This window comes from Sesamum indicum, linkage group LG8 (assembly GCF_000512975.1).
Source record: "Sesamum indicum cultivar Zhongzhi No. 13 linkage group LG8, S_indicum_v1.0, whole genome shotgun sequence".
Classification (NCBI taxonomy): Eukaryota; Viridiplantae; Streptophyta; class Magnoliopsida; order Lamiales; family Pedaliaceae; genus Sesamum; species Sesamum indicum.
In genome coordinates this window covers 4,802,120-4,827,739 of record NC_026152.1, presented here as the reverse complement: position 1 = coordinate 4,827,739, position 25,620 = coordinate 4,802,120, and the positions used below count along the sequence as shown (strand labels likewise).

Here is a 25,620-nt window from a genome sequence, read left to right as displayed (position 1 = left end):
ACATATGTACCTAACTACACGTGTTTCAAATCTGATCCTACAAAAGAAACTAGTGTTGAGTGGATAGCTTCTAAAATTGAGAGTGTGTTGAAGGAAAACCCAAGAATGAAAGCTAGAGATATTAGAAATGAAATCAAGAAGTTTGGTGTCAACCCTCAGTACATGAAAATGTATAGGGCTAAAAAACAGACCATGGAGTCAATAGAAGGTAGTATGCTAAGTCATTTGAGAGGGTGCATTTATTATGCTAATCTTGTATTGGAAAAAAATTAGGGGAGTGTGTGACTTGAAACAATGTAGGTGAGACTGAAGCCATCCATTCAATATCAGTTTCTAGAAGATTTTTGTGGGATTGTCTAATTATAGCGATGGGTATTTGAAGGGGTGTATGGGTGCCATTTCAAATGGCCATTTGGGAACGTATTACTAGCTACCATTAGGTTGGATGGGAATACCGGGCTATTCCCCGTTGCATTTTCTGTTGTTGAGTTAGAGTGTAAGGAGTCTTAGACTTTTCTCTTTGAAAATCTGTCAATGCCGGTGGGAGGCTTCCCTATTGACAGGCCACGAGTTAAATCCTCCATTTTTAGCATATTGTTTGGTATTATGCATGTTTCTATTAATGAATTGAAATGTAATGCATGTATTTTTTAAGGGTGTATTTGTTAGATGGTGTTAACGTTATGGACTTAAATGTAATGCATGTATTTCTTAAGGGTGTATTTGTTAGATGATGTTTAAGTTATGGACTGAAATGTAATGCATGCTTTACTTCAGGGTGTATTTGTTACACAATATTTGCTATCACTAGAAGGTATGGGAGGCATATTTATGCAAATTTTAGGAGTCAATTTGTAGGGATTGCACCGAAGAGGTATTTCTGGCAAGCTACCAAATCATATAGTGATTCAGGTTTCAATTTTTTCACTCTATAAGATAAAAGAGTTGAAACACACAACCTATGAATAGCTGCTCACAATCCCATCTGAGATGTGATCTAGGCATGCGGTTGACCTGAGGATAAAAGACGATCATGTCACCAATAATATTTCTTAATCCTTTAACCATTGGGTTGGGGAACATAGAAGCAAACCAATTCTAACATTGGTAGATGGATTGAGGGCTAAATTGATGAGTAGACTGCAAAAAGAAAACAAAAGGGCATCAATTGGTCTTGGTTTGTTTGTCCCTAATACTGTGAAGGGATTGAACAATGTAGAGGAGTCTAGAAAGTGTCACCTTTTGCTGGCTGCGATTATGAGTTTAAAGTGCAAGATGACAATATTAACTACATTGTAAGAGGAAAAAAAACATGTAATTGCAGGGTTTAGGATATATCTGGCATTCCATGTAAGCATGCAACATTATAAATATCTCATAGAAGGGATGATTAGATAGTTACTAGACAGTAGGTTTTCCAAGGAAAACTACATTAATCCTACAAATATTCCATATATCTAGTACCAGATCATATATCCTGGCCTGATGGAGTGGATGTTACTCACATTCTTTTACCTCCAGTTATTAAAAGAATGCCAGGCAGACCTAAGAAAAGCAGAAAAAAGGAACATGCTAAAAAACCAAATGTATTTAGAAGATCAAACAAGGTGAAGTGTAAGGTTTACAATGAGTTAGGGTATAATAGAAGAACATGCCCAAACATTCAAGAAAGAAGAATACATTGCTCATATCGGGGCTCCTGCAGATATTTTTTTGAATACTATGCAGAGCCGGATCAAATCACACCTATTCTTGTTGGGGAGGTATTATTGCTTTAGATGCTATTGCTTCTGTATATTTTTATTAGTGAAATCCAAGCCATACAACTAGGCTTGTGCATTATGTCAAAGTTTGGATCATTATTTCACTTAAGGAAGATGCTATTCTGTAGGTGTTGAATGTTGATGGTGTAACTAGAGACTTCAATTTTAGGTTTTAGTAAATCCTTTCTTCTTGCATAACAACTTCTATATATTTCAATTTAAAAAAAAAGGTAATTTCTGTATATAGTATATATTCTTCACTTTTGTTTTAGGTACCATTTGAATAGGATGCTATATATTATTTTAGAGCATACTATTGTATTTGTACTGTACTGGTGTTATATGTATGATTTTCTACATGTATATGTAATATCAAATGTACATAAGTGGTTAGTTTTCTCCAACAAGAGTAGAAGAATAATTCCGTATATTCAACATGGTTTGTTTTCAGAAGGGACCTAACAAGTAACAGTCACACATTTAATATATAGGTCCCAAGGAAATCCCCCCTCCCCCCCCCTGCAAGAAAAAGTTAATAAATAAATGTGAAAAGTTGAATTAAATTAACAAGTTTGATAAGTGGAAGTTAGGTCAATCCTAAACTGATTGTCTAGTCAAATCCAAAATTTCAACTATGTGTGTAATCTGACCTACGTACACAATATTAACCCTAATTGCGATGGTCAATCTTAGAATGATTGTCTAGTCAAATCCACAATCTCGAAGTCTTTTTTTTTTCTTTCAGCCGAAACACTACACCGGAACTTTAGAGATACCTGGTTGATCCTTTGGAAATTCGACTCGAAAACAAACATGAGAAGTACCTTGGCTTTCCGTTCAAAAAAAGCATTGTTTGCTTCGCTTAAAGATCAAATTTGGAAGAGAATCCAGGGATGGCATGAAAAAACACTGTCGCAAGTCGATAAATTTGTCCTTATTCAGTCAGTTGTGCAAGCAATTACTTCTTATGCAATTTCTTGCTTCTGCCTTCCTAAAACATTGCTTAAAGAGTTTCAATCACTTGCGGCGGACTTCTTTTGGCATGACGAGGACCGTGGATGCATACATTGGATTGTATGGATAAGTTGTGCTCAAGTGAGCTTGATTGGGGACTCGGCTTTAGAAATTTGGAGGTTTTCAATTTGACGCTTCTTGCAGATCAACTTTGGTGCATTGTGACTCTGTCAAACTGCGTGGTTAGTAAGGCTTTAAATGCTAAATACTTTCCTCACAATCATATCTTTGAACCTTTAGTGGGAACACGCCCTTCTTACACATGGAGGAGTATTATTGCAATTAGAGAACTCTTGCGTTCGGGTTGCAGATGGAGAATTGGGACAAGTCATTCGGTGGATATTTGGAAAGGTCCATGGATACCTTGGACACCTTCTTTCAGAGTCATTACTCCTAATATACACAATGTGCATAACTTTTGCGTTAGTGACCTCATTTTAGCCGAAACTAGGGAGTGGGATGTGGATACTATTAATGCTCTTTTATGGCCCGTGGACAGAGAAGCTATTTAACTAATTTCCTTTCGCCTATCAGGAGACTCAGATATTATGGTTTGGCATTATTCTAATAATGGTCTTTTTTCGGTTCACAGTGCGTATCATATTGCACTCTCTTTTGCCTCCCCTATAGGCATTAGTGATGGGTGACATTGCTCCATGAAGCTTTGGAGGAAAATCTGGCAGGCGAAGGTTCTGAAAAAAGTTAAAGTGTTCACGTGGCTAGCAATTCGAAATGCACTCCCAACCGCGGCCAATCTAAGAAGGAAGTTGCCACTCGAGGAAATTGTTTGTCCTTCTTGTACAGTCACGGGCGAAAGAATCATCCACACACTTTTGCAGCTGATTTTCGAGACAGGTTTATGCGTTATAGAATGTTAGTTGACACATTTTGAGCGATTTTGTTTCCTCTGTGAAGCATTGGTTATTTTAACATTTTGGATAAATTGTCATCAGAAGACTTTGATTGCTCTCATGATCTGTTGGACATTATGGTGGTGGCATAATTTAACAATGCTTAAAAAGAATTTTCTCTTACCTTAACAGATTGTGGATTTTACTAGGAGCTATCTTAATGCCTTTTCATTGTAGAAGTTTACTCAATTTTCTCCTCGTCCAACACTGTTGGCAGGCTCCACATGAAGATTGTATCAAAATCAATTTTGATGATGCAGTTCTTGAAGGGGGGGAAATTGTTGGGGCTCAAGGTGGTGGCACAAAACTCGCTGGGGGTTTGTTTGGCATAGCGCTCACTCCGCTTTAATCGAAGAGGTCCAACACTTTTGGCAGAAACTTTTGCTGCAAGAGAAGCAATCATCTTAGCATGTCGTAGTTCGTGGTAAAAGGTAATAATCAAAAGGGACTGCGCTACACTTCTTTCCAAGATCTCCGAAGCTGTTGAGGACTGTTCTGTTGTTGTGTCCCTTGGTTTCTAACATTATTTCATTTGCGGCTCAACTGGAGTCTGTTTCATACTCTATTGTCTTTCGATCGGTCAATTCAGTTGCACATCAATTGGCCCAAATCGCACTTAACCTTGAAGGGGACTATTCTATTGTATCCCCAGGGTGAATACTTTGTTGACTAGCGATTTAGCCAATTAATATATTCTCGATTTACATAAAAAAGAAATGACTTTGAATTTAAAAGAGAAAGTAGAGTTGTATTTTATGGTAGTTGACAACCAAAGTTGGATTGAAAAAAGAGAGTCAAGATTACCCAAAAAGGTAGTTGGACAATCAGCTCTTTCCATAGCAGGCAAACAAGACCCTAGGAGGCGTAGGAACTCTTTTATGATGATAGGAATATCTCTTTGTCATAAATATGTTGCAAATACGCTAATTTAGGTTCTTGTAGCTTTATTTACGTCATTTTTTGAAAAGAACAATAGCTTTCAAAATTATTAAAATAGGTTTCATAGTCAGCATCTTATTGTTATTTCTATTTTTTTAGGATTGTCTATCTTGTAATATCTATCTTCATATTTCCAAAATAACTTTTTGAGGTAAGATAATATCAAGTACCTTATAATATATTAGTAACAACCATTTTATAGTTGGTATTATCGGGATTTATTAAAATTTAAAAAGTAAAAATTCAATAATTTATTTTTTTTAATAATTTTGTAAGTTTTTATCGTCGTATTTTTTACTCTTATAATATTATTGGCTTTTCCATCCCCTTCCACGACATCAAATAACAAAGTAGAAATGTGTGTATTTTGGTTGGGCCTTCAACTTCTCATCTCACTAGAATATATATCTTATTGTTGAATCTGATTCACAATTTGCTATCCTAATTTATTTTTTTTTTTTGAGATTGTCGGAGGAGCTTGTCTTAACTTTATGAGGACAAGCTAGCAAACCATTCAATATCTTCTCAAGCCTACGAACTATATGATTTTATGTAAATTGCTTATGTAAAAAGTCTCTGTATAAGATGATGCCTATGTTTGGATTTGTGTTTTGGTCAAAACCAAATCCATGTTTGGTTAAGGATTTTACACACCTTGATTACGTGTGAAAGTATTTTGCTTGGGTTTTGAGCCCAAGCAAAATACTTTGCAAATTTTTTTAAAACTATTTTTTTCTCTTTTTTCTTCTTTAATTCTCTTTCTTCCTTCTTCTCTTTCTTCTTCTTTTCTCTCTCTTTCGATTTTTTCTCTCTCTTTCACTTTAAGAGAGCAGGCTATAAGAGACGGAAATCAAAGACGGAAATATATCCATCAAAAAATTTAACCTTTCAAAGACGGATTTAACGACGAAAAAAGTTTTCGTCTTAAAAATTATAAAATAAATCTTTATATTGATTGAATTTTTTACGAATAGGAACTTTTGGGAAAAAATTAAAAATATAAAAAGTATTCCATCTTTGATTCCATTGTTGACTTGATAATAAAACAAAAAAATTTAAGATGGAATATTTTCGTCTTAGATTCTCAAAATCTAAGACGGAATTAAAGATGGATTCAAAAATATATTTTTTTTTGCTTTTCTCTTTAATTCTATCTTTATTTCCATCTTTATCTCATATGTTTATAAATGAAAATTGAAAATAAATTTTGTTTTCTTTTTTCTTTTTTGTTAGATATTATTTGTTAAAAATTATTATTGTTAGTAAAAATGAAATTAAACCCTCAAAATCCCCAAATTGCAAGTGACGTACTGAGCTATCTTCTTCTTTTCTCGCTGCGTGCCACCGTCAACAACTTACCGATGCACCATCGACGAGAACTTGCCGGTGTGCTATAAAATACTCCTAGGAGTTGAACGAAGTGTATTGTGCAGCTATTTGTGGGTGACCGGTGGAGGAAAAGAGCCATTCGAACAAAAAGGTTAGCTTTTCTTTTGCTTAGTTATCGCTCACAAATCTCCTCTTTATTTTTCATTTTCCCCTATTTTTTACCTTCTTGATTAACTTAATGTTGAAATAGATTTCTGTATGTATCATATAAGTTGATGACTGAGTAGCAACTTAAAATTAGAGAACACATTTGAGTGCTTGCTACTTGTTTGATAAATTGCTTGAAAGAGATTGTGCATATTGTTTGGGTTAAAGCTAGAAAGTTGGAATAGGAGGAACGAGGGAGATGAATACTCATCATGGATACACTATGCTAATATGTCCTTTAGTTCAGCTTAGCAGTCCCTTAGTAGTAGGACTAAAATATGTATGATTTAAGTGACAATGAGATGATGGTGTGGAGTGAAATAGCGGGAATGATGATGATGACCTGTAAATGGAAAGATATACAATACTGAGACAAACATTTATAACCAATCATTTCTCCCTCCGCTTGTCCAAACCATTTATTATCTCTTTTTTTTTGTACAAAAAAACAGACAACAGTAACCAAGAGTAGTAAGAGATGTAAGAGTTCTGAGAGTTTGATTTCAAAGCATTTGCAAATAAATCATGCACAAATATTGCAGTATCCCATGTCATTTTATCACAACTTTACATAGTGAGAAGAACAAAAAATCTACTACATTACATTATTTTTCATTATGAATAGTCAAGACCTCATTCCAATACTTCTGATGAAGTATATTTTCCAGTAATCAACGAATGCCTGCAAATAGAGAGCCATCAAATTTATCAAATTTGTAGAAAAATAAGTTGACATATGAGAATGGACTGCGCCCTGATCTAAAAAATATCATGATATTGTACATTGCATTTTTTTTCTTGGTATTTGTTTGGTTTTTGAAGAATTAAATAAAGCATTTATCTAAAACATAGTACATACTCCATGTATAGTGTACCTTAAATTTGTGAATGAACAGAACTTCCATGTAATAGCTGCTGTTAGACAATGAGCTGAAAAAGGGAAGTGGGAAGTGTAAATAAGGTAACTCAACAGCCATTACCACCTCAAGTTCCACATGGATATGAGTGAGATTATTTATGTTAAATTTTTTGAATAGTTTTCAAGAATCTCTATGTTTTTGGACGATTGCTGAAAGAACACACACAGAAAGAACGAGAGGAAATGCAGTGAGAACATGTAAGCAAAAGTCACCTTCTTGAACAAATGAAGAATACCATATGCCACCGACAGTATTGATTACTAGTCCAGTGACATTCAAAGCATGCACTTCTACTCCTAGTAAGATGAAGCCGAGGTTCTGTCTAGAAGTAAGCAGTCAGCATCCTAGTAAATTATAGGATTTTAATGAGTTATGAATAAGAGATATCTCATTAAATTATAGGATTTTGTTGAATTGCTTCACAGAGTACTTTAGAACATAACATACATTGGCAACAAAATATCATCATCATCATGAGCAAATTTTTCGAACCATTATTGTGCTTAATTAGCTTCTAACTGTTTCAAAGTTTTCACTATATGGGACTAGTGACATTGTTATAATAACTCATGCACCACATTTACAAAACTAGAGCAGGGGAGTTGCAAGCTACAACTTATGTATTAAGTCCTTTAGTCAGTCTATGCATGTGTAAATTTCTTATGCCTTGGCATATTGTAGTTTCACTTGAATTCTTGTCTTATTTCTGAATCTCAATGAACAATTAGATAACTATCTCATTCTGAACTTCATCAAATCCTTTCTTTTAAAGAATTTGAAGTTTATTAATATAGTCAAATCCATTTATCTAAAATTATTATTAAATGCAGAAATCATTAACACCGATCGTAGTTAGATGTGGCGGCGCTACAATGGCTATCTTTTGGATGAATTTGTAGAAAGAGTTGATCAAGAGTTCTTGAACTTTGCCTTTTCAAATCCAAGATTTGTCTCCCATGGACAAATAAAATGTCCATGCACTAAGTTCGACAATAGAAAAGTTTTTAGTCGAAGTGATGTGCATCTGCACATTGTAAGAAATCGGTTCAGTCGTGGTTATAGGATAAATGATGCCAGTGGTTCTTCAAAGGTTCCTAATGAAGAAGGATCCAGTTATAGAACAATGGTGATGGATGCTATGGGCCCTGGGCTTATTCAGAATCCAATGTGTGATGAGCAACCACCTAATCTAAAAGCACAAAAGTTTTTTGACTTAGTAAAAGATGTCGATGAGCTATTCTGGGATGGTTGTAAAAATCACATCAAACTTTCTGCTGTATCACAATTGTTAAATATTAAGTCAAAGTCAATATGTCTGAAGCTTGCTATGATTGACTTATGTCAGTCATCAAAATCATGCTGCCAGAAGGAGAGAAGTTGCAAGATAACTTGTATAAGACTAAAATGCAATTGAAAAAGCTTGATCTTGGATACGAGAAAATTGATGCTTGTGTGAATAATTGTATGTTATATTACAAAGAAAACAAAGACAAACAACAGTGTCTTGTATGTGGTCATCCTCGATATAAGCCAAGGAAGCCAGGGGCTCAAAAGAATGTATCTTTTAAGGTGCTGAATTATTTGCCATCAATACCGAGGCTCCAAAGGTTATATGCATCCAGTTATACTTGTGAGCATATGACATGGCATGCAAATAGCCAATGTGAAGAAGGAAGCATGGCACATACAACACATGGAGAGGCATGGAAGCACTTTGATTGTACTCATCCGTTATTTGCATTAGATGCATGTAACGTGCGTCTTGGATTATGCACTGATGGTTTCACTCCATTTGGCAATTCCAGTACTCCTTACTCTTGTTGGCTGGTTATTATCACTTTCTTCATGTATGTGCATGCAAGAGCCATTCATGTTCCTCAACATGGTTATTCCATGCCCAAAGAGTTCAAGAAAAGATATTGATGTATATCTACGTCCATTGATTGATGAGTTGAAGATATTATGGACAACTGGAGTTCAAACATATGACGTGTGTAGGAAACAAAACTTCAATATGAGGGCAGCACTTTTGTGGACCATTAGTGATTTTGCAACACATGCGATACTCTCTGGGTGGAGCACTCATGGGTGGTTGGCTTGTCCTTATTGTATGGATATGACAAATCCTTCCAACTTCATTATGGTAGAAAAACTTCTTGGTTTGACTATCATTGTCAATTCTTGCCTTTTGATCATCCTTATAGAAAACAGGCTTATAAGTTTCGTAAGGGAAGAATTGAGAACGACCTACCACCAATTCGCTTAAGTGGTGAAGATGTGCGTCAAAGAGTGGAGGGGCTTCCTGATATAACTTTTGGAAAATCACCAGGTGGTAGACAACTAATTGATAGATTTGGCAAGACACATAATTATGTGAAAGATGTATATTTTGGGAGTTACCATATTGGCACACAAATCTCATTCGACACAATTTAGATGTGATACACATAAAAAAAAAAAAAATGTGTTTGATGATATCCTTATAGATGTGATACACATGTAAGGATTTGGAGTTCTATTGTAGTCGGCCCGAGATACATTTGTTTGAGGGTGCAAATGGAAAAGTGTACAAGCCCAAAACATCTTATACTTTAAGTAAGACACAAAAGAAAGAAGTGTGCTCTTGGGCAAAACCATTGAAGCTGCTTGATGAATATTCCTCGAACATAGCTCGTTGTGTGAACGAGGATGAATGCAAATTTTTTGGGATGAAAAGCCATGATTGCTATGTATTCATGCAAAGATTGCTTCCAATTGAATTTCGAGATCTGCTTCCAAAATCGACTTGGGAAGCATTAACAGAGCTTAGCATCTTTTTTAGAGACATATGTTCAACTGTGTTACATGTGGAGCATATGGAGCAACTTGAAAAGAACATTGTTGAGGTATTATGCAAGTTTTAAAAGATATTTCCACCAGGGTTTTTTGACTCTATGGAGCACTTGCCAATGCATCTTGCATATGAAGCGAAGGTTGGTGGACCTATGCAATATCGATGAATGTATCCATTTCAGAGGTTATTCACCAATTAATTATTTTTTATTTTATTAATAATACTATTTATATTAAATTAAAAAATTATGACAAATTATAGGTTTCTACGCCATTTGAAGAAAAAAATTGGAAATCGAGCTCGAATAGAGGCTTCAATTGTTGAAGCATATATGAATGAAGAAGTTTCAATATTTTGTTCAGCATATTTCGAGCCACATATACCTACTCAATTAAATCGAGTTCCATGAAATGATGATGGAGGAATGGTCGATCCTTGTGGGAATTTATTCATTACTACACATCCAGGGTGGCCACTTGGTTCTCGAGTTTCAGTTAGATATCTTGATGATGATGAGATGAAAGCAGCACATTGATATGTATTGTTGAATTATGATAAAATCGATCAATATCTGCTGCAAGTTCTCTAAGTCTTGTATTATTATCTTATTTTATTACATAAATCTATATATAGAAGTTATATAATCATCTCAAATCATTTAGGATATTTTATGAAGAAAAGAAACAACAATTTCCAACAATAACTGATATGGAACTTGCTATCATACGTGATCAGGACTTTCCTCAGTGGTTACTTGCTCATGTAAGTAATGTGTTGCTTACAATTTCATAAAATTATCATTTGAAAATACATATAGTTTAATGTAAATGCTCTTTTTTAATAGATCCGAGAAACTCAAAATCAAGTTGATGATGTTATAAGGAAGTTGGCTAATGGCCGAAGTTGACGAGTTTCATGCTATAAAGGATACTTTGTCAATGGGTTCAAGTTCCATACTGTAGAGTATGGTCAATCTGAAGCAACAACAAAGTACGGTGTATGCGTGTTAGGAAGTACTTATAGTGAATGTGAAGTGGACTACTATGAGTTATTGGAAGAAATTGTGGAATTGGAATATTATGGAGAGCGTGGCGTTCTGTTGTTTAATTGTTATTGGTATGATACCTCAGATAAGGGACTCAAAAGGCATAAATTCGATTTTGTGAAAATTAATTATAAATTAAAATTAAACACAAATGATCCTTTTATATTGACTTCCCAAGCTCAAAAAGTGTATTTTACAAGTTTTCCTAGCAGGAAAAGGGAAAAGCGTGATTGGTAGGCGGTGTGCAAAGTAAAATTTATAGGTAAATTTAACATTCCATTAGTTATGTCAATGTCAAAATGTTGAACTAATAGTAAAAAATGCTTTTCAAGAAGGGCGAGGCTTCAAATCCACAACCTATCTCTGTGGCAACTGATCTTGATGGGATCAACATTATTTCGAATGAAGAGGCAGAAGAAGTAGATTCGGATGAGTTTGAAGCACTCCGATATACCATGGACAACAATTCAACTAAGATAAGAGATGAAGAACAGGATGAAGAAGAAGAGCTTGAAGAAATTGAATCAGAAGAAGACGAGCAAGATGAAGAGGATCATGATTTTAGTGATAGTGATAATGATAATGATATGGAAAAATGATGATTGAGTATATATGCACTAGTAGTTAGAAGTTCTAATAATTTGTAATTTCAAGAATGATTAAGACGTGTAACATTTGAACTATTTGTGTATTTTTTTTTTTTTGACGTTCCATTATACATATGTATTTAATTAAATTTGCATTTCACATACATAATAATTACTAAAAAAAGCTTTTTTTACCTCTACTCTTACTAACTATTTTAATCGCTGGTTCATTTTGTTTAACACAGGATGGTGACTAGAGAGTGAGCACAAGGGAGAGGGAGAGGATGAGGGCAGGAGAGAGGTCGCGAACGAGGTCAAGGGACAAGTTTGCACATTCTGGTTGTGAATGAAGAGTTGTTAGGAATTGAATCATCTCATGTTGGGGAAGACAAACAAAGAACTTCTTCAAATTCTTTGCTGAGAGCACCTGACCTTCACACAGAGGTATGATCATACCATGTTTATGTGATTTTTATATTCCTTGACATTCACACATTTCATTCTTAAATATTATAGGTTGATGAGACGTTACCATTAAGGTCGGGGAATGACCCTATTATTGGAGAGCCAAGTGATGATGTCACTTCACAAAATCAACTCAGAGAACCTAACCGAGGATCACAGGTTCCAGAAAATCATGATCAAAGGTTAAAGGTGAATGATGCAAATTGATGTGAATAATTAGGTTAATTGAAATATCTAAAATTCAAATGGAGTAAGATGATAGTTAATATTTTGATAAAAGCAACAATTATTTGCTGAAATTCCAATAGGAGGGTCCATAACTAGATTCTATGTTTAAGTCGTTATGTAGATTCTAAGGTATTTGGTGTACTAGAGTACAGATTGATCACATTTGAGCTTGCATATTATCATCATTTACTGGAATTTCATTTATTAATATTTAAATTTTATTTTGTTGATTAGATTTATTGAAACTGATGTTTCATGGAATCTTACATATGATATTAAGGGCATTTTTTAAGAGGCATGGCCAAGATGACATAAAGTGCCAAAGCCAACTAAAAGTTTACTTTGGCAGAGGTTTAACGTAATTTTTATCACAATACATTTTCAGTTGTTATATGCTTAAGATGATTAAAGATGATAAATTGCTTAAAAAATATTAGATGACGTATCGATGCAATGATCTCACGGATATACGAATGAGAAAGGTGTGGAATGAGACTGCAAGTTCTAGATTTAGAGAGATGATTTACAGAGCAAAATGAAATGCATTAGCAAATGCAAGTGAAGAATTAGGTAGAGAACCTCATACTTTAGATATGATTGGTAGAAACTCTGATCGGATGCACACACATATATGGGACGAATTAGTTGAGAAGCATTGGAGTGGAGAGAATTACAAGAAAAAATGAAAAATTGCCCAGAAGAATCGCATGACTGAGAAGGAGGGTTGCTTTACAAAGCACACTGGTCGTTCCATTCCACAAAGAGTACACAAGATGAGAATGGTAAACTTTATTTTGAGGTTTCAAAATATTATTTATTGCATTTTATTTTCTAGATATTGATAATGTTATTTTTATATGATTTTAGAAAAAAGAGCTTAGCTGTGAAGTAAGTGAATTGGAGTTGTTTCATAGAACACACAAAAGAAATCATGGAATTAAAGACTTTGTAGGTAATAAATCAAAAAAAGTTAATGTAAGTACCTTTTATAGTCTTTTTCTTTTCATTATTGTTTCACAAATATAATAAGTTAGATTCTCATTACATGATATTCTTTGTATGTCACAACATGAAGGAAGATTATATTTCAATACTAGGTGGTAGTAACGAATCCACTGAGCATTCATTTGACATGCAGTCATGGTGTGAAGTAACTGGAGGGCCATCTAAAGAATGGATATATGGATTTAGGCGTAGTTAATCTTTTGAAAGATTTAGTAGAATTTTTGTTACTTCAACATCTAGGGATTCTAAAGAAAGATATAATGAGTTAACGAAAGTAATGGATGAAAAATAAAATGAGTTAACTATGAAAATGCAAGCAGAACTTTTAAGAAGAGAAGCAAAGTGTAAAAAGATGCTAGAGCAGACTCTTGAGGAGTCGCGGAAGAGGGAAGAAGATGAGAGAAGGAGCAAAGAAGATGCAAGGAGGAGGGAAGAAGATTCACAAATAAGGGCGGTGGAACTTGAAGAAATGGTACGCTAATTAATTCAAGAGGTGGGATATACCAATAGCCGGTTTGCAGGTGGATCTGGACCCAATGAGCAACAAGATTTTGGAGCAAATTGTTAGGCAATTTCTGATTTGGTGCAAATTAAAGAGTATTGCAGCTTAAATAGTGATTATCCTTGGGTTCAAGTAAAGAGTGTAAGCTCTTGAATGATGTGATGTTTAAATATTTTTATGATTGTATTTGGTGTATAATTGTGAACATGAAGAATTGCAATTCTTCTTGGTAAACAACGATAGTATTTCTCATACTTTCACTTTAAGCATATTAATTGATTTCATAGTTTTTGTATAGTTTTCCAAAAATAATTGATGCTTGTTTCATTTGTTATAATTGTGATATTTCATTTTGTCCAGGTACTTAGTCTCATTTTAATTTAGCTTTGCTTAAAAAAAATTAGGGATTGAATGAAAAGGGAGTTTTGTCTTTAGGTACAAAATTAAAGACGGATTCAGTAACAGAATCAGCCACAGAAAAGAGACAGAAATAAAGATGAAAAGAGAACAACATAAGATAATATTTTACGACAGATTTTGAGACAGATCAACTACGGATTTAAAGATGGTTTCTCTAAGTTTGTTTGTTAAATCAGACAGATTTTAAAACGGATAACATTCCGTCAAAAATACTGTGACAGATTCAGCGACGGAATTAGCCATTGGGCTTTCAGCAATAGATTTTTTGATGGAATTTAATACTATTAGCTTCAAAGATGGAGGCTTCAGAGACGGAAAAATCCATCTCTAAAAGTTTGTTATCTTGTAGTGTTTTTTCTTCTTTTCTTTTCTTTCTTCTTTCCTCTCTCTTTCCATTTTTTCTTCTCTTACTTTCTTCTTTGATTCTTTGTTTGACCCAATTTCCTTTTCCTTTTATTTTCTTGTTTGCTTTCTCTTTCCTTCTATGAAATTGCAGCAATCATCGCACCCTCTTCTCTACCGTTCGCGTCGCCGCCACCACCTGAGTCAACGCCGTCGTTGTTGCCGTGTGCGAGGCCTCAGATCTGTTGCCAGCCGCAGTCGGTTGCTATCATTGATTTGGAGGTTGAGTCCGTGAGAAGAGAATGCTTTGCATTTACGAGTGAAGGCCGTGTCTCCATCATCAATCGTCGCAAGCTACCGTTAAGGACATGTCGCACGCGCGCCCCTTTCAAATCAGTGAACCGCACTATTTTCTTTAATGGTGACTTTTTTCATTCTTTAAACTTAGGACCTTGTTTTGAATTATAAAGTAATTGTATGGATTTCGACATATTTCTCAACAATACAACAGTGATTGAGAAAAATTAGCACTAATTTATGTGTTGCAATTTTTTTTATATATTTTCAGAAATTGATTTTGGTGTGTTCTATTATACTGTGTTGACGCACTGTAGGGATACTATTTTGTCGCACTGTAGATAGGACAATAATTGAGGATTTCTTGCAGATGAGTGTTGAAATGTATATAAAATGCAGTGACTATACACTGCAATATCTACAGTTACTATTTTTTTTATTTAACATTGCATTGACAGTGGTTGCATTATTTTTACTGATGCTAGTCAGTGTGGCAGTGTTGAGTTTTTAACCTTTTTTGTCTGTTGTCTGTGATTGAGATTCACATACCTCATAGTGATACGTTTTATACATTTCAAACTATAACATAGATGTCACATATTGCCTATATATAGAGCATTCATATAGTGCGCTATAAAAAATACTTCATCTAAACTTCAAAGTTCAAACACTAGAATTGGTTATTGAGTATTGGGAAGGGGTTGTAATTCAGAACTTTGTATGTATTTGTTGTACGTATACGAATATAGTGTTGCAGTTGGGGAACGGTAGCTTGCATTCCACTTTCCATCTGTGTTGTTCTACTTTTGAACCATCATCTTCCTACATTGACTGAAAAAAGTACCTGTTAATCCTTTTAACGTAATGTTTGAAGTCTAGCTGGGTTCTTACACTCTTGTTTTTTTTTTATTTCAATAAGTCTAATTTTATGTTGTTTAGTTTCATATACTATTTCATGGTACTAACATCGTATTTTTAGATTTTTGGCTTGATCACTTGCAGTATACTATATCCTACCTAACCCAAATGTTGAAACTAGAAGGGGATTCATGCATATTATCTCTTTAGTTGAGAACTTTTAGTTTGTTGAATATAGACACCAAATGGGGAACTTCTGGAAATAGATATTTGTCAAACAGCGATTTAAGCTAGAACAATATCCCATGTTTCCCATACTAGAAGCAAAATAGATTGAAAAAAGTCACAAGGAACTTTCTGCTTTTGACAGAAAACCTAAAAGTGATCACGGGCTAAGGCTCCATATGCAGAAACAAACACCTTGTGCATTGTGGTTAACATCAAGTGAGATAGCATTTGGTTCATGGATCAAGTTGAGAAATTATATTGTCGATATGAACTAATTCACATAAGTAATCTTAGTATCATTCTGAGCAAGATTTTCATATTATGCTTCATTTGAATTGGATAGAGCTATAGATTGCACTGTAATAAGCATTAACATACAAATTTGCTATTGTTAAAGTAATCACATATACACATGTATCTTGAACACTTGCACCTATACATTTTTATTATTTTATTTATTCTATTTCATACATTAGCATACATTATTATATACAATAATGACAACAACATATCCGCGTTCATTCAGATCCCACTGAATATTCAACTACTAGTGAAATATTATCAACAAACAACCATTGATTCGATCAATAGAAAAGGCTCACCAAGTTCGATACAAAACCAAGTAAAAATGCTACAGATGTTAAACTCTCGTGATTGCCATTAAAAGTCGCAACCTTCAACTCATAAATTATCAGCTTGTACTATAAGCATCCACCAGTCACACAACAATCATAAAGCCAAATCCAATTCCCGATCTGAACTCCACAAGAAGTTTCAAAAAAATACGTAAATGGAGACAAATTAAATCCGAAAAGATGGCTAAAAATTACGATATGCTTTTCTAATGAAAAAAAAAAGAGAAACTAATTTTAGATTAAATGACATAATTGTCTTTACAAATATATTTTAAGATAGAACTAGTTATCTATTTGATAATTATGGAGAAACTCAAGTATCAATCCAAACACTTGCAAAAATTCATGTATCAATTTTATATGTATGAAAACATCGGTGCTCAATTGGATCATATTACAAAAATTTATGTATCAATTTAACAGTAATGCTAAATCTCAAGTACCAAAATAATTTTTGCTCTTTTTAATGGGGTTAGATATTTGTCGTTTCTATTTTTAATCACTAGTACTCTGTTTTTTGTTAATTTTTACATAAAGGCATTAGCAATAATTCATAAAAATTTAATCTAGTTAACTTGTCCACCTCATATGACATGTAGGAGAGAGGTAGAAATATATCATTACAAGAAAACAGGGTATCGGAAACGGCAATTTCCGTCTCTGAAACCATGATTTCCACCTCTAAAATAAATTAGCGACGGGAAAATCCATCGTCGCAGTCCATGGCTGAAAACCCGGTGGCTAAATATTAGCGACAGAATTATTCCGTCTCTAATCGAACAGTTCCGTCGCTGATTCTGTCGACAAACAAGAACAAAATTTTAGGGTAATTCATCGCTGATTCTGTCGACAAACCGAATGCTCCATTAGCGGGAGTTACTAAAGATTTTAAAGGCAGGCTGGCATGCTACAAAAGTGACTAGCTTGATACAAGGTGCTGCCTTTATGTTCTTTTTCCAGGAAAGCATATATATATATATATATATATATATATTGTAAATAGCATTTATGAGGTGAACTTGAGCAGTTCAATAATGTTTGCCTTTGTCTTCATTCACCATTTCAGTATTTTGGCTCCAATAACATACATTTTCTTTGCTTCTATTGTTCCTATAATCACCTTTGGGGAGCAATTGAGTCGGGATACAAGTCACTCTTAAACTACAAATCCATTACATTCATCTCTACCTTTGATGTTTCGCAAACGATGAACTTACTAGAGAAGTATGTATTCCCAAGTAATTTGATCTTACCAACAGAATATACTGTTATTGATGTTTTTGAAAATTTTCATGATAGAGGGGACCTTAACCCCTATTGGGACACTTGCTTCTATCGCTATTTGTGGGGTCATCCAAGCGGTTTTCAACGGGCGGCTGTTGTTGATTCTAGGAGTTGCAGAACCAACCATTATAATGCACCACTACTTGTATGATTTTGCTAAGAGCAGGATAGGAAAAGAACTGTATTTAGCATGGGTCGGGTGGTAAGCAAAACTCAACTTGATTAGTTAGAAAGTCAGGTGGCCTTTTTGATCTGTTTAATATGTACACAAGATTTCTTTTACTTAAACAGGGTCTGTTTCTGGACCACCTTGATGCTGTTTCTTCTTGTTATTTTTAATGCTTGTACCATTATCACTCGATTTACAAGGGTGGCAGGGGAACTTTAACGCAAGGTACCATCAAAGACATTCAATCAATACCAAAATCTGAATTTTTCAAACCAAGAACAATAAATATTAACAAAAAAGATATTCATAATACAACCAACACTAATACAATTGATGTCATTGTATCATCCAATTACTACCAAATAATATCAATGCCTGCACTCCCAAGTCAACAAACGTAAGTCAAAGTACAACCCAAATCAACATAAACTAAGTCATAAACAACCAATAAAAAAAATAAACTAATGATCATATGTTGTTGCTCCTGCTGTTCAGACCCACCAGCAAATTGATGGTTTGTGTATTCCAAATCTTGAATTAATTTTCGAACTAATTCTTATAGGTCTGCTCCCTCTTCCGAGCATCTTCCTCCCTTTTTGAGCTTCTTCAAGAGCAATCTCAAGAAATTTTCTATTTTCTTCTTCTCGTCTTGAAAATTCTTCTTCCATCTTTGTAGCTTTAGAGCGCATGTCCTCCACAACTTTTGTTAACTCATTAATCTTCTTGTCAGAAGCTTTAAGAGTAGAACTGACTGAACTTGAACTTGTAGATGAGGAGCTACATCCAAATCCATATAAGCGTCCTTTAGAAGGACCTCCAATGATATCATACCAAGTTGAGATATCGAATGAAGACTGTGAAGAAACATCAACACAACCCGTTTTTGCAAGGTATCTTTCCTGTGCAAGTACATTAGATACAAAGGAACATTTATGTAATAAAAGTCTAACAAAATTTCTCGACATATATACTAACCAATATTTAAATTCAATGACAAATTATGCTTACACTATTTCTTTTGGATTTGTTGTCGATGAGTTCCCCAATTCCTTTGTTCTTTCTATGGCATCTTTGAAATAACTCAAGATCAGTCACTTCTCTACCAAGTTATTTTTCCTATAGTTTACAAAACAATATTAATTCACATGTCAAAAAAATGCATAAAAGATATCTAAAAACTTTATACTTAAAGCTTACCATTTTTTGCCTATGTGCCCCTATAGGAATAGAACCACCAGTGTGTTTTGTTATCGAACCATCTTTTTCAGTCAAACGATTTTTTCAGGCAGTCATTTTCCTAAATAATCTTCTGAGGCCTAATACTTCTGAACTAGCTCATTCCATAATTGATTCAACCAATAAGGACCTCTATAAATCATATCACTCATCTATGGTTCTCTACCTAACTGTTTGTGAGCATCATTCAGTGCCTTTTGCTTAGCTTTGTACATCATCTCTTTGAATCGACCACTTGCATTTTCATTCCACATCTTCCTCATTCCTCGTCGGTTAGATTATCCCACCAATACCTCAACTATCACATTTCAAAACAGTAAATCACATTAAATAATTACAAAAATATGTCTATATAATTTTGCAATGAATAAATTGGATTAAATATAAATAGTATTTATTACCTTGAAGTTCTCCCACAACAAATCTTTAGATGCTTTTGACACTGCGTGTCATCTTGGCCATGCCTCAGTGAAAATGCCTTTAATATCATTTGTGAGGTTTCATGTAACACCACTTTCAATAAATCTATTTTGACAGAATAAATAAAAAAATTATATAAAATTAAGAAATAGAGCTAACATTATTTATGAATATATTAAGCTCAATTTTTGAAGCTCTGAAATTATTGATTGTTCACCACTGTCACTTTTGTCCTTTTACTTGGATAATCTGGGATCTGAGCTCCATTATTGGGTCCCCGTTGACGTCCATGTGATACAATACCTTCACTTTGTCCTTTATTTTGTTCATTTTCAGATGTTGAAGGTATTGTTTGACCAACCTATAACAAAAAAAAAAAAAAAATTCGCTAATGCATAATAAATAATATAAAAAAAACAAAAGTAAAAAATTGTCTTACTTGCGTTTCATTGTTCGAACCTCTTGGAAGAATACGAGATGAGATACTTTGTCCACGCACCTCTTCACTAGGATTAGAACTTGGATTATCTTCAAGTTGTGATAAGTGATCTCCCACTAACTCCTCGTTCTCATCTCGAATTTGCAAACTTCTACCCCGCCATCGCCCACGTCCGCCGACTCGTCATCTAGTCACCATCCCGTGTCAAAGAGAAGCAAAAAACTATTAAGTTCTAACATTGAGATTACTATGATGAACAATCCTGATATGAAATGCATATAAAGCAATATAATTAAATAAATAAAATTACACAAACAGTGTCCATATCCTTGTCACTTTCATTTGAATCGTATTCTTCTTCTTGTTCATCATCTTCTGGTTCGAATTCTTCTCCTTCCCAATGATTTTCATCTTCTATTTTGACTTCATTGAAATTTACACCATGTTGAAGTCCCTCAAGTTCATTTGCATCTACTTCTTCTACCACACCATTCGAAACAATATTGATCTCATCTCGATCAGTTTCAATCAAAATTTGGTGTGGATCAGATGCCTCATCCTCTTGAAAAGCAATATCGACTCTTTGCTCAATATTCTCGTCTTATCCTTCAACTAATGGGAAGTAAAATTTACCGGTAGCCTTTACTTTGCATACTGTCAACCAATCATGCCTCTCTCTTTTGGTGCTCAGAAAGTTTATGAAGTAGACTTGTTGTGCTTGGGAAGCCAATTTAAAAGGTCATTTAATTTTAATTTCAATTTATGGTTAATTTCCACAAGACCCGATGTGTGTCACTTAAGCCCTTTATCAGAAGTGTCGTACCAATGTCATAAACAAGACAACCCCACGTCTTATCCCGTAATACTCCAATTCTATAACTTCTTCCAAATTTCCATAATAATCCACTTCATATTCATTGTAGGTACTCCCGAAAATACATACACCATAATTTAATGTTGCTTTAGAATGCCCGTACTCCAAGATTTGGAATTTGAATCCATTCACAAAAGTACCCTTTATAGCAAAAAACACGTCGACTAGGGCCATCAGCCAACTTTCTTATGAGGTCGTCAACTTCGTCACGGGTATCTCGAATCTAAGAAAAAAATAATAATTTATAAGATAACATAATTTTGAATTTGCTAATATATACATTGTTAGAAAGTAATCTATTACTTACATGAGCAAGTAGCAGCCGAGAAAAATCTGTGTCCCACAATGTTTCAAGATCTATGTCAGTTATTCTTGGAAATTGTTTTCTATTTTCTTCACAAATTTCCTACAAAAGTTGTGATGATCATATGTTAAATATAGACACAAGTCAATCGAAACATTTGTGAGGACATAATGCACGAGTTAGATCACTCACTGCAGGAATGGATCGATCTTCTCATAATTCATCAAGACATATCTATGTGCAGCCTTCATCTCATCATCATCGAGATATCTAACTGCAATTCTAAAATCAAGTGGTCGTCCAGGATGTGTAGAAAATAGACTTTCACAATAATCTACCATTCCTCCATCATCATTTCGTGGAACCTCATTTAATCTGGATTTTACATGTAGTTCAAAATATGAAGAGCAAAATGTTGAGACTTCTTCAATCATATACACCTCAACAATTCATGCTTCAAGTCGAGCACGATTACCAACCTTTTTCTTCAAATAATATAGAAACCTAAAATTTGTTAAACTTTAATTTACATAAGATAACTTATATTTTCTAGTTATATAAGATAATTGAGCTTAAAAAAATTATCTCTCAAATGGATACATCCATCGATACTGTACAGGCCCACCAACCTAACCTTCATACGCAAAGTGAACTGGTAGATGTTCTATAGAATCAAAGAAGCCTGGGGGAAAATTTTCTCAAGCTTACACAATATCTCAACAATGTTCTTCTCAAGTTTTTGCATGTGCTCCACACACAATATAGTTGCATATAGATCCTTAAAGAAACTGCTAAGTTCAGTCAGTGCTTCCCAAATAGGTTTCGGTATTAGATCTCTAAATACAATTGGGAGTAATTTTTGCATGAACACATGACAGTCATGCCTCTTCATTCCATAAAATTTGCATTCTTCTTCATTCACACAACGAGCAATGTTTGAGGAATACCCATCAGGTAACTTTAATGATTTTACCCAAGAGCACAATTCTTTCTTCTGTGCTTTACTTAAAGTATATGGTGCCATGTGTTTGTAGATTTTTCCACTTGCACCTTCAAACAAATGCATCTCAGTACGACTACAATACAACTCCAAATCTTTTTGAGATTTGACATTATCTTTTGCTTTATCTTTAACATCCATAATGGTGTTAAAGATATTATCAAAAATATTTTTTTCGATATGCATGACATCCAGATTATGTTGGATAAGATTTGTGTGTTAATATGGTAACTCTCAAAATATGCTCCTTTTAATCCAATTATGTGTCCTACCAAATCCATTGATTGAGTGTGTACCACCTGGTGGTTTTTCAAAGATGGTGTTCAGGAAGCTCATCCACCCTTTGTCACATGTCTTCTCCAGTTAAGCGCATAGGTGGAGAATCATTTTCACATTTTTCCTTTCGAAACTTATAGGCTTGTCTTCTATAAGGATGGTCAGGAGGCAAAAATTGATGATGACAATCAAACCAACACGCCTTCCTTCCATAACGAAGTTTGAAAGATTTTGTCCTTTCCATACAATAAGGACATGCCAACAACCCATGAGTGCTCTATCTAGATACCATCGCATTTGCAAGGAAATCACTGGTCGTCCATAAAAGAGCAGCTCTCATGTTGAAATTTTGTTTTTTGCACACGTTATAAGCTTGCACCCCAATTGTCCAAAATATTTTCAGCTCATCTATTAATGGGCATAAAATATATCAAGATTATATACAATAATAATAACAGGCAAACAACTGTAAGGAGTACTAGAATTCCCAAATGGACTGAAACCATCTGTAGATAACCCAAGCCGCACATTACGTGCATCTGAGGCAAATGATGGATGAGTGCGATCGAAATGTTTCCATGCCTATCATGAGATGGATGTGCCATACTTTCCTGGCTGCAATGATTATTTGCATGCCATGTCATGTGCTCACAGGTGTAGTTAGATGCATATAGCTTTTTGAGCCTAAGTATCAAAGGTAAATAACGCAACACTTTGAAAGGTACTTTTTTCCGTGATCCTGCCTTGATTGGCTTATATCGAGGATGATAACATATAGGGCATTCTTGAAATCCCTTGGTCTCTTTGTAATACAATATGCAATTGTTTACACAAAAATCAATTTTTTCGTAACCTAGACCAAGCGTACCTAGGTTTTTTTGGATGTGTAGAAGTTATCTGGCACCTTTTCATTTTCAGGCAAGATGCTTTAGATTATTGACACAAGTCGATCATAGCAAGCTTCAGGTAAATTGTATTCTGATTTAATACTTAATAGTTGGGCCACAACAGAGAGTTTTGTGTGATTTTTTCAGCCATCCCATAATAGTTCGTCAGCATCTTTTAATAAGTTAAAAAAATTTTGTGCTTCTGGATTAGGTTGTTGTTCATCACACATGAAGTTTGAGCTGAACTCAAAGCCTATTGCATCCATCACCATTGTTCTATAACGAGAAGTTTCTACCTGAGGAGCCGTTGAAGAGCCCCCCACATCATCTCTTGTGTTCGAGGATTCACCATGTGCGTACCAGATGTTATAACCTTGAGTAAATTCATTTTTTACTATGTGTAAATGCACATCACTCCGATTCAAAAATCTCATGTTGCCTCATTTAGAGCATGGACATTTGATTTGTCCATTATTCAGAAATCGTGGGTTATCAAAGGCAAAGTTCAAGAACTCCTGATAAACCCTTGTTACGGATTCATCTAAAAGAAACCCATCATCATCCAAGCGCCTCCACATCCAACTACGGTCAATATTCATTATTCTGCAATTTTTAGCGATTTTAGATATACTTGATAGAGAAAGGAGGCTAGATGAATTAGCCATTATTTTGAAGACCAAAGTTTTTGATCTACTGATATAAGAAAAGAGAAACTAATATTTAATCAAATTTGACGTAATGGTAACTCAAGTCACTTAATAAAATACCAAACAAATTTAACAACTTCTCAATTGAACGTAGACCTATGCCAGAGAGTTACAAGATTCTTGGAGGGGCAATATATATATGTAATCATTCAATATTGGTATCTTATTACCAACTTTGTAAATTCGGATAACTTTCATCATGTAATGGACCTAATGGTCGCTTAACCCATTTTTGAGCCTTAATGACACTTGGTTGTGCCTCTTTCCAAGTTCTAAACAGCAATCTAAATTACTTGGTAAGCAACCTAAATCTCCAACCTAGATAAAAAAATCAACAGCAACTCACCCATCTTTTGTTGTTACCTTTTTGTTGTACTAATTTTAGTGTATATAAAATTCTATGAAAAATATAACTAATTCTTCCATTACCTTCACTAAGACTTATTATCATCCTACATAAAGTTACAATTTCTTTTTTCAAATTTTTCCACAGGAAGAAATACAGTGAGTGTAAGTGCTTTGATATTGATGGTGATGGTGCTGCACAAGACGCCAAACACAGACTTTACGCATTTCAAACTCCAATCATTCTTTGATGAGTAGAATTTCTTGGTCCTAAAATTCAAATAATATTCTCTATTGTTAACCGGCCAACAATTTTGCAACCCAATCTTTTCCACTCCAATTAATCAGTTTTATATAAAATCCTCTATTCATAATTATGATTAACAACAAAACAAGTACTATAACACTACATAATTTAAGAATACTCATTAGACATCTCCATCAACTATACAAAATTGGTGAATCATCTTAGGTTATTTTCAATTTATCATTTTGCAGTCAAATCATGCTAAACAAAGCTGAAGAATCGTCCACATTCTTCCCCCATATACAAAATGCATAGTAGTTGATTTAAGTATAAGATTTCATACAAATTGAGAAAACCGACAACAACTTAACAAATTACAAAAGCTTCGCATGTCAATCAGCCAAGTCTTTCAATTTTCAACATATTTCAGCAAAAAAAATATATATTTAGGCGAGAAGAACATTGGGGTGTTCAATGGGGCATTTTAACAAACACCTTGAAAGCAATTAAAATTTCTCCTACAAACTGTAAAAAAAATTACAAAGAACAAAAATTACCTGTTAATGTCGTCGGATAGAAGTTGTGCCGATGGAGCTGGAGCCGGAGCCGGAGCCGTCTGCGATCGAGCAAACCTGCTTTCTTCTTCCTGCCACGAGAAAGAGAGTTAGAGGAGAGATAGGGCTCAAGTGAGAGTTAGAGGAGAGAGAGAGGTTGTCAAAGTTAATTTAATGAGTCAACTAGTCAACGGTTCTTTTCGTTATATATATATATATATATTTATTGATGCAATTTATTTTATATAAAGTAAATAAATATTAAATATATTAGTTATTTATATAATTTAAATATGAATATATAATATAATATATAACATATAATATATAATATAATAATATAGAATACA

General features: G+C 34.2%; 1 protein-coding gene across 1 annotated transcript; it reads left to right on the top strand.

Moving 5' to 3' along the window:
* Positions 11,282-13,442, top strand: LOC110012415 (ribosome quality control complex subunit 2-like). The gene is made up of 4 exons (XM_020696010.1): positions 11,282-11,531; positions 11,901-11,992; positions 12,065-12,202; positions 13,317-13,442. Exons 1-4 carry the CDS (start codon positions 11,282-11,284, stop codon positions 13,440-13,442), a joined length of 606 nt encoding a protein of 201 aa, XP_020551669.1.